Genomic DNA, 10,268 nt, shown 5'->3' on the forward strand with positions numbered 1-10,268 from the left:
CAGCCCTAGCAGCTAGAAACCCCCTTTTCTACACTGTGCATGCCTTGGCTCCCGCCAGCTCCTGGAAATTACCTGAACTAGAGCTAAACTCCAGAACAGGACAAATTAGTAGCTGAGGAGGTTTGGATGGGAAACACACTTAACCTTTGAGTCACTATTTTTAAAAGTCCATGAGTGAGTTACCAGAAGCACTTTTATACTGGAAAAGGGCAAGCAGCTTTGGAAGATCAACTAATGATATAATTTTTCACTTCTTGTCCAACAACTTCAGCAATATTTCATCTTGCTGATTCTGACGGACGGCGTCATCACAGACATGGCTGACACCAGAGAGGCCATTGTCCATGCCTCTCACCTTCCCATGTCAGTCATCATCGTCGGGGTGGGGAACGCCGATTTTAGTGACATGCAGATGCTGGATGGTGATGATGGGATCCTGAGGTCTCCCAAGGGCGAGCCTGTGCTTCGAGATATTGTCCAGTTTGTGCCATTTAGGAACTTCAAACATGTAAGCTGACTTTTCCATCCATTCTGCAGAAGGCTGAATGTATGTAACATATAGGGAACAGTCCCTGGGGCTGGGCCTAACTTTGTATGGCCATGAAGTGTTTAGTAATTCTATGGCATTATTGTGTCAGAAATTGAGAGAAAAAGGAGTACAGAATGAAATGTGCTTCATTAGTGAGATGGTGAGGGTGGGGAAGGAAGAGATGGGGCAGAATCCATGTGCTTCTTGTGGTGCCAGTCCTTAGTTCCACTTTGTCCCTGATTTTGGTTTGGTTGCCCCTCCTGACTTATTTTTCCTGGTGTCTCTCTTCCATTCTCTTTGCATCTGTTCTATTAGGACTACTGTATTCTGCTTTCCACCCCTTCATTTCCACAGGCAGCTGAAATGGCTGTGAATTTGTACTCACAGTGTTCCCCGGGAGTCTGTTTCCTTATTGAAATTTAGGTCCCTGAGTTCTCAAAGGCAGGACTATCCACCCACAGCATGCTGGTTGCCTCCAAACCCTTTCCCCAAATTCTGTTCAAGAACACAACCAAGAAAGTGGTGTTACTAAGAGCTTCAGCCAGCTGTTCCTGTCTGAGCCCACTGTGGTGTAGGGGACACTCTGTAGGAGAGGAAGGGACAGACCCAGCGTTAAATTGCCAAACTTGAAATAATGCCTTGGCTATGTACTTTTCTCCCCAGTCACCTGCCCTACATTGCAGCATCTGTCCCAGGGACTTTTTCAGCAGCTGGGTAGAGACTGTGTTCGCCCACAAAAGGAGCTTTCCCACACACAGCCGGGTTTTTCAGGGCCCTTTTCCTCCATATGGAGGCATGGAATGGCCACTGTGTTCCGCAGCAATGCCGATCACATTGCTTTCTCTCTGTTCTTCCATCTCCCTTCCTTCCCCTCATTCCTTCTGTTATATTGAAGTGGTTCTCCAGACTGCTTTTTTGCTCACCTTGGTGTCTAGGAAGCATATCCTCAGTATTTGATTTGAAAATTTCTTTACCCCACAGTGTAACTGACTCGTTCTCCTCATGAGATTGCCCTTTCCAATCCACTCCTATACGCCAGTGAGCCTTGGATCTGGATATGTCACACAGAAGTTTTCAACTCTGGGTTGGTTTTGATCTGCATATGGGTCGCAGTGCTTACATTTCTTTAGTTTTTCTAGGCTTTTTGTTACCACAGGAGATTTCTTTTTTCTGTTTGCTACTTCCAAAATACCTTCATTTTATTTTCCTCTTCTCAAGAGTTGTTCTTTTTTCTCACTTCAAAATACAATTTTGCCATATTTGTCTTAGATCTAGACACACTTCTTACTTTCACAAACTCTACTGAGGAGTAAGAGAAACAAACTTGTTCCTCTTTTCCCTCTACCTTTATGTAAACAATGGATCCTCACAGGAGGTGAACTCCCCCTGAGCTATTAGTTTGGTGACACCATGCCAAATGGCTGCAGATTTGCCACTGAATTGTAGATACACACATTTCTATGCTGACAGTGCCACTCAGTCACCTATCTGCTGCAACAAAGTATGAGCACGACCTGCTCATAGCTTGTGATTCTCCTCATCAGATAATCACAAGTGCGTAGTGCTGCACTGTAGTCTATTGTAAAAGTGTCGAGAGGCAAGTTATTTATGGGCTAGTGCTAGACCTACTTTCAATTAGTTGAAAACCCGTTTCTGCAAGGAACTGGCAAAGCCAGCTGCACTTGTTATTTTTAGTTTCATTTTGTGATTTTTTAATGAAGTTGAAATCATCCTTGATTGAATAGATTAACGGTGACAGTTGCAGTTCTGGGCACTGAATATATTGTGCCTCTGGTGTTACTTGTGAGTGAGTTTATGTGTGATTTTAATCGCTAGCATTGGTCAAATGACAAGCATATATTATTTTTAGCTGGTTTAGATTAACTTACCCAGTACTGGGAGAGGATAGCAACCTTAAAAATTTATTGCTCTTGTTAAATAGTGATATTTTTCTCCCCCTTTCTCTCAGTGGCAGAGATAATACAGACATAGAGATAGATAATTGTATTTGCTGCATCAGAAAAGTCAATATATCTTATACGACTTGATATTTAGTCTGTTTATTGTGATCTTTCAGCATTTCAACAAATGTCAGTGTAATGGATGAGTGCCCATATCAATAGCCACTTCTGGCTGAATTTCTTTATTGTCATATCTCAAACAATGTCTCTCTCTTAACAAAGTGACATTCAGAGCTATCTTGCTTACTTATCCTCAGCACAAAAAAAAGACCATGCCTTTTGCATCAACTAGTGAAATAATTTTTCATGGGAGAAATGAGTATAATGTTTTGATTTAAACTTATTTTTCCCCACAGAGAAATGCGGATTTAACACATTTGGGTGATTTTTGCCAGATCAGTTCTGATCAAACACAAGAGTTACCATAAATCAGCGTATTACATTTGACAGCTTTAAGTAAAAAACGTATTTAGTCAAAAACCACATCCCCTTTGTCAATGTACCTTGTGTTTAGCTTTGGTATTTAGGTCGCTCAACTATTAAGCAGAAAAAAAATGTTGAAGGACATTTTTAGAAAGACTACAAATCAAGTTGTATAAGGTTTATAGGTTTTTCTGATAAATCAAGTATTTATTTATGCCTAAATCTGTATTACCTCTACTACTGACGGAAGGAGGGAAGAAAATGTTATTTGTGAGCAATTACTTTTTGTTTTGCTGGAAGAGTAAACCAAAATTCATTTGGAGTCAACCCAAACAATATTTTTTTTCATTACTTCAATTCTCAGGTCAGCCTGGAACTCAAAATCTCATATCTATCCAAAGAGATCAAAAATAATCTATCCAAAAGCTGCCCCTGTGAGAAAATTGAAAGAAGGAAGAAGGAAGTTGTAAAAATAACCTATAGAGTGAATCCCCTATATTTTATAAGTTCGACTTCAGAGAAGGTTCTGATCCTGCACAGCACTCATATAGGCATTTAACACATTTCAATTAGTTATAATTATTCACATACCTAAAACCTCACATCCACTCCAACATTTTACTGGCTCAAGACCCAATATAGACAGAAAGCTTTATTATAGGGCTTTAATCTCCTGCATGATGTAGTGCATCAGGAGTACAGTAAAGTATCTTATCTTTTTTACTTTCTTTAAGGAATATCTTTGAAGCTATGAAAATAATAATAATTGTAGTGATTCTTGGCAAATCCTGTAGTTGCAGAGGCTTGATAAAATCAAGGTAATCATTACTGCTTAAAAAAATGTCCCATTGTATAGTGGATGACATGCAGTTCACTACAGGGGCACATAACAAACAAAGGGAAAATATTTTCCTTGAACCCAAGTGAATTTCTTCTCTCTATAATGCTCACCACCCCAGCAATGTGAGTGTCCTTCACCTGAAACTGTAGAACTGTGATGTTCACAATCATTGAAATGTAGTTGAAGAAAATCACCCGTCTTGAGCCATTCACAGGCATATTTTAAGAGCTGAAATTCTCTGCCTTTAGGATGCATAATATATTTACTGTGCACAAATCTGATGCCACAGGTAGATTGTATTCCACTCTGCATTGTATTTAATCATAAAGGCTAACAACTGTGACTTAATAACACATATATCACAAATGATCGTGAAGAGCACAGCTCTTAACCACTGCAAGGAGCGATGTTTTGCACTGTAATTAAAGATTAAGCATGGTGAAGCTATAGAACTGAATCAACAGTCATTTGTAATATACACCAATTATCATCGTAGGGGATTATTTTCCTGCTGCTGGCCAATCTGAAGTGTATTAGCCATCAGTTGAGAACTATTCATCTTCAGGTGTTTATTGCTAGGATGCTCTTCAAGCAGAGCATTTAAACAGTGGAGAAAACGTTACAGTAAAACATTGATGTACCATCTATGTTAAAAACCCAGCGCAGGCAACCCTTACGCAGCACCGCTGAACTGGGGCTGGTTTTTAGCTCAGAAGTTACTAGGTCTGATTCTTACTTATACAAATGCTGCTTTGCACCATCTGGTCTAGAAGTGAGAGTACTTTACCACCACAGAAGTACATAAGGTGCAGGTGGCCCAAATCATGAGACAAGAAATTGCCCCAAACACTGGTTTTGGGATGCTCCCTGCTAGAAATAGCCCCAGGACCGGCAGACATCACCGGCATGACGAAACTCAGTGAAGCAACAGTTATCCGTGTTCAGACTGAAGCACGGAGTCAAGCCAGCTACCCCAGGGCAGCTCTGTGTGGGGCCACACATTGTGAGCCTGTGAGCACAGTAAATGTGTTAGCTTAAACCTCAGCGAAAGGCTATTTACTTAGCACGCACGCTGGGCACGGAGTGCATAGCTCAGTTGACTCCTCAGGTAGTGGTGGTTCAGCTGTGCAGCTGGGCCCTGGCAGAGCCTGTTCTGAAGGGCTGACCCTTCGCTCAGGAAGAATGGATGTGGCATCAGAAGAGAGAGAAGTGGCAACGGGAGGATAATGCAGAGAGATGAATGTCAGTCCAATGTTCAGACATGAGGACTACACGTGATCCAGAGAAGCTGGTGGCAAGTGCTCCTGCCCAGCATTTTTAAAAATAGAGCAGAGTGAAGTTTCCTGATTGCTAGGGCTTGTGTGTGCAGCAGTGGCCCAGGACGCTTCCCCCATTCCCTGTTTTTACTCTTTATGTAGGGTTGTATTTTTGGTTAAGATGGCACAGAGGTGGGCTAAGGTATATACAGCTTTGGCACACTGGGAAGGAGATTAAAAAACCAGTAATTCTCAATAGCAACATAGAAATCAGCCATTTGCCTGACTCTGAGGGGTATTTTCTGCTGATTTCACTGAAAACAGGTTTAGGCAAGAACAGGACAACTGTGGAAAACCATGCATTTCCCTTTGAAGGATTAAAATAAATAGGTTCTGTTACTGCATAACACCTGAGAACAGTTCCCGCTCTGTCACACAAAGCATGGGCTCTGCTTTGCTAGTTTGTCAGAAATGTTCCAGGCTTTTTTGCCTGCACAAATATTTTGGTATAAATGTCACAGTAGGGAAAAAGCGGTTCATTTTATTTGTTACTAATAGCATATGTGACTCAAAATACCAAAATACAAAAAAATAGTTTTGTTTCTGGGTTTGCTAGCATTATCTTTGTATTTGTAGTATTATAAGATTTGATACTGGAATTTATAATAGCCCGGGGGCTTTCTGCACCCCTGGATTAGCTTGCCTATGAATAGTTTACCATTTACATCCTTTGTAAGCCTAATTTTAAGACTCTAAAAGGATAAGGATCCCGCCCCATGAAATAGAGTAGGGCAATAAACAGTCAATACAACTACTTTGTGACATGGTAGTTTTGAAACCTGGCTGACAGTATAACAGACAGTGAGGATGGAAGTGTTCGTTAATGTGGGAAAAAGTACTTGGTGTGCAGAAGAAATGCGACCCAGCCACCAGTTGAGCTCCCGTGCATCGTCTGAGCTGCCATGTGTGATCCATGCGTGCTCTATCCGGAGGTAAACACATTAGTTTAAACCTCTCAAACTGACGGTTAAGCATTTGCATTTTTACTGCATTTTTGTGGTGGGCTCAGAGGGAACATGGTCAGGCAGGCTGGCTCACAGGGGCTTGGAATCAGCTCTACCTAAATACTTAGAAACAAGCAAATCCAAAACACGGGGCAAGAGGGTGCTATTGGGCTGCATGGGAGAACAGGAGTCCAGTTTTGTCACTGCTGAATTCGGGGAATTCAGGAAAATCTCTGCAGCACACGCAGGTAACAGTTGCCCACAAAACAGCCACAGGCCCCACTGCTTAAAATGAAGCATTGTCAGGGTGTGAGGCAGCAGCTGTGTGTTGCCAATGGAGGGCATGGTTTCTCATTGCACTGAGGAGTAGCCCTCCTCCCTGCCTGGGGTGAAAGCCAGTGGCCATCTCTATATCCATCTCTACATTTCAGGGTCATCAGTTCTTAAGTCTGGTTGACACCCGCCATTGATAGGTTGCAGCAAGAGCTTTAAAGCCTTCACAAAGCCTAGGACTGAAGCTTTCTCTTGACCGCGGTTTAATGCCAATGAAAACAAAGTCTTTTGTATTGAATTAAAAACTTCCCCAGCCATTAAAACAGCATGTCAGATCCTGAAGAGCAGAATGGTGATGAAGGCCTCCCTTTCCAAGTGATGTCCTTTCATATTCAACTTGAAGCTCTGCAGGGTTGCTCACTGAGTGCTGATGAATGAAGTCTTCGCAGCCCTTTTCATTGCGATATGGTGCTCTCCCAGAGCACAGGGAAGTTCAGCTACCCTGAACTTAAAATAGTCCAAACGGACCTGAAAAACATGCAGAGCACTTTTGGCTTTAGTGTACTTTCAGGCAGCTACAGCTACATGCCCAAACTGACTCATAAAATGAGTTTCCAGCAATAGCGCCACTCACTTTCAGTCTTTTTTGCCTTCCATTTCTGTACCATACTTCCTACCTTGATCTCATGGCACCAATGCCTCTAAAAGCCATGGCACTTCCAGCAGAGAGACAGGTTAATGCTTTTGTTTTCTACCATTTCCTGCAGGCATCCCCAGCTGCTCTAGCAAAAAGCGTTTTGGCTGAAGTTCCAAACCAAGTCGTGGACTATTACAATGGCAAAGGGATAAAACCAAAATGTATGTCAGAGTACGAGTCTTCCAGGACACTAGCTCCATGAACCTGCCTGCACTCTTTTACAAAATTAAAAAAGAAAAATGCTACTGTCTACAACTACTGTACTTAAAAATGAAACAAAAAATAGCACGTTTTGGTGATTTTTAACTAAAATAACCATTTTTTTTGCATGTGTAGCCTAAAGGCTTAAATCTGTTAAGCAGCTGTATTGTTGAAAACTTTTTATGAGAAAAAAAATCCAGAAAAAAAAAAGTGAACTCTTTACATTACAGCATGTTGCCTTGAGATAAAAAGTTATCTGTATCTGTTTTTTATACAGGTTTGTTGAAATTTTGCTAAATTTCTTATCTTTACACTGTAAAGCATTTTGAAATATTTATTGAGAGTCGATAGCCAAAATGTCTTTGGTTTAATCTGCTATGAACTGAGAGAATTTTTCAAAATGGCAGATGCATGAACTGTATTTTGCATGTTTAAAATAAAAACAACACAGTTTTGCAGTTGTTGTCTTTATTTCTCTCTGCCACTAGGCTGCCTGCTTTCAACTTCTGTATTCCAAGAAAAGAGTATTAAAGTGTTTCAAGAGATATCTGGCCTGAAGCACGGGCATTTCTAATGTTAGCAGCTTATTATAACATGGGCACTCGAACATGCCTACTCAGTCTGTGGCCTGAGTAGCAATTTTTCAAAAGCCTGACACATGCAGCTGTTATGAAGGGTGCAGACTGTAGCTGTAAACAGATCTGGCTTGGACGGCATGATCTATCAGGATTGCATGTCTTAAAATATGCCTACTTAATCCAAATGATCTGGCTGGCTTTCTAAGGGGTTGTATTTTGACTACCCAAATTTATAATCTGTTTGGGAACTCTTACTTTTTTTCATTTGTATTTTTTAATCTCACACCCGATATCCAACTTTCCGTGACATGTTTTCTGAAAGAATTTTTGCACAGCCTGATTTTGTGACAACCAGTGTTTTGTAACTTCATGCACGCAGAGATCACGTGTGTGTTAGAAAAACTGGTTTTGTACCAAAAGGATATTCAAGCCGCCTGGTTTTTTTAAAAAGAGGACACACAAGAACAGATTGGCATTGGATTGATCTTTCCATTGAAATATTTATGTATAAAAATGAAGAAATTAGATCATTGTTATTCTTAGCGTTTGAATTTTGGCTTCTACATTTGCTAAAAGACAATAGTGAAAGATGTGACTTGTTAGAATTAAGGATAAAATTTGACCAAAAATAATTTGTGTGGGATTGTCTGAAGGGCACGGCTTTGGACGAGTTGTGCTCCCACTGAATGCTTGTTCCTAGTTCAAGAAGAAGCTGTTTTGGGCCAGTGCTGAATATTTTGGAAAATCTCACCTATAAGCAAGGGTTTTTGTTTTAGAAATAATCTATTTTTAAATGGGTTTGCAGGTAATGTAGAACTCTAGCTCCCTGATTCTCCTTTAGAAGTAACTTCTGTGGGATCAGCTTTGATTGATGATTTTGTACCATAAAATGGAGGCAATGGCACAGCCAAGATGCATGGGGCTGTCTCACTTTCAGTTCTGCTCCATCTATATCCTGCAGCGCAATCGTTCACACTTCCTAGTAAAGATTCCTTCAGCTGATCGGATATTGAACAGAAGTCAGTATTACTTGGTCATAGGTATAAATTGTCTGAATCTGTCCCAACTGACAGATCTCAAATCTACATTTCCATTTAATGGCTGACAGTTCATTTGAGAGCCTACCCCAGCAGGCTGCACATCTCTCCCTCTGTGGATGTATTTCAGCTGGAAGCTACTGTGTTTTTCCCTTATATCTCATACACCACTCTGCCAATGTACCTTAATTCTTATCTACAATATCTCTAGTTTCGTATTCCCATTTCCTCCCCTTTTTCTCTTCCTCCCTATTCTCAGAAGGAGCATTTTCTAGCTGTTAAAGCACATGACTGAAAAATCAATGACTCCACGTTCTTTGCTCCTCCAGTATCTTATTTTGTAATCCTGGCCAAGTTGTTTAACTTTTCTGCACCTCAGACGCCTCATCTATGAAATGAAGGTTACTGCCATGTGTTCATAAATATCTCACAATTGTACTGGGGGGCTTCAATATTTGAAAAGTGATTTGAGATCCTCAGAGGCCTGATGGTGCTCTTGCCATGTAAAGAGTATTTCTTTACCCCGGGGGTGTGGATTTAGGCATGTAATGTACAGCTGAGGAGGGGTTAAGCCTTTTCATTATTTGGCAGACTGAAGGAAAGTAAAAGAAAGATTTCAGCAAGAAAAATTAGGAATCAGATGAATTGTTCTTCTGGATACAATCTTTGGCTAAAGATTTATGAAGTGTTTATGGTTACATAGAACTGGGCAGTTACAGCTCTTCATTAACAGAGGTGTGTTACAAGGTGCTTCTGTAGTGTAGCATCACATAAAATGCAGAGATCAACAGGTTATTGTATGCTGAGCTACATAAATCATCAGTCATTTTCATGTGTGTAGGTGGTCTATGTAAGTGTCTCAAGAGAATCACAATTGCTGCAGATCTTTCTGTTTACTTCAGACAATCCAGATTGTGTACTTAAACACAAATCATTATCAGTGGTAATACAGATCAGCAATTCTGAGGCAGCCCTCAAGGTGTTTGAAAAGACACCACGATACTGAAAAATCAATTGGAAATTTCCTTCAATCTATACAGATCCCAGCATGCAAAACAAACACGTCATAGTGTGGTGAGCTGGTGTAGGAGAATGCACAGAAGACAAAACTAGCCATATGGTAAAGGCTTTCTAACAAGGCTTTGAATGTTATTTTCATTGCTCCAAGTTACTCAGTGAAATAAGATAGTATGGGCTTTGTGCAGGGTAATATCATCAAGTATATGAATGTATCTCTGAAATGGCATTTCTTCTCCTGTTTTATCTACCTAGGGTTTTAGCAAGGCCATTCTGCCTTTAGGCTGAACCGCCATCAATTTCTCTCACAGATTTTTTTTCATGCAAATTTAAACTTCTACTGCCTTTTGATGGATCATTTTAAATTCTGAAAACTCCTTTAAAATAAATTATATCTTGTCCTTTTGAGGTGATTGATGATCTAAAATATCTTCTCTTCCAACTGCAATCC

At 40.5% G+C, this 10,268-nt stretch overlaps 1 protein-coding gene across 6 annotated transcripts in view; it reads left to right on the top strand.

Moving 5' to 3' along the window:
- The window catches only part of CPNE4 (copine 4), a 242,868-nt gene extending 235,225 nt beyond the window's left edge, over positions 1 to 7,643 (top strand). For 5 of the 6 annotated variants that reach the window (XM_041122261.1, XM_030009659.2, XM_030009656.2 and 2 more), the window contains 2 exons: positions 272 to 508; positions 7,055 to 7,643. In XM_041122261.1, the coding sequence (XP_040978195.1) occupies positions 272 to 508; positions 7,055 to 7,186 (369 nt within the window). In that variant the 3' untranslated portion in view covers positions 7,187 to 7,643. The remainder of the gene's footprint in view (positions 1 to 271; positions 509 to 7,054) is intronic. The other variant, XM_030009660.2, reaches the window with a different exon arrangement.
- Positions 7,644 to 10,268: the final 2,625 nt, after the last annotated feature.

This window comes from Aquila chrysaetos, chromosome 3 (genome assembly GCF_900496995.4).
Source record: "Aquila chrysaetos chrysaetos chromosome 3, bAquChr1.4, whole genome shotgun sequence".
NCBI lineage: Eukaryota > Metazoa > Chordata > Aves > Accipitriformes > Accipitridae > Aquila > Aquila chrysaetos.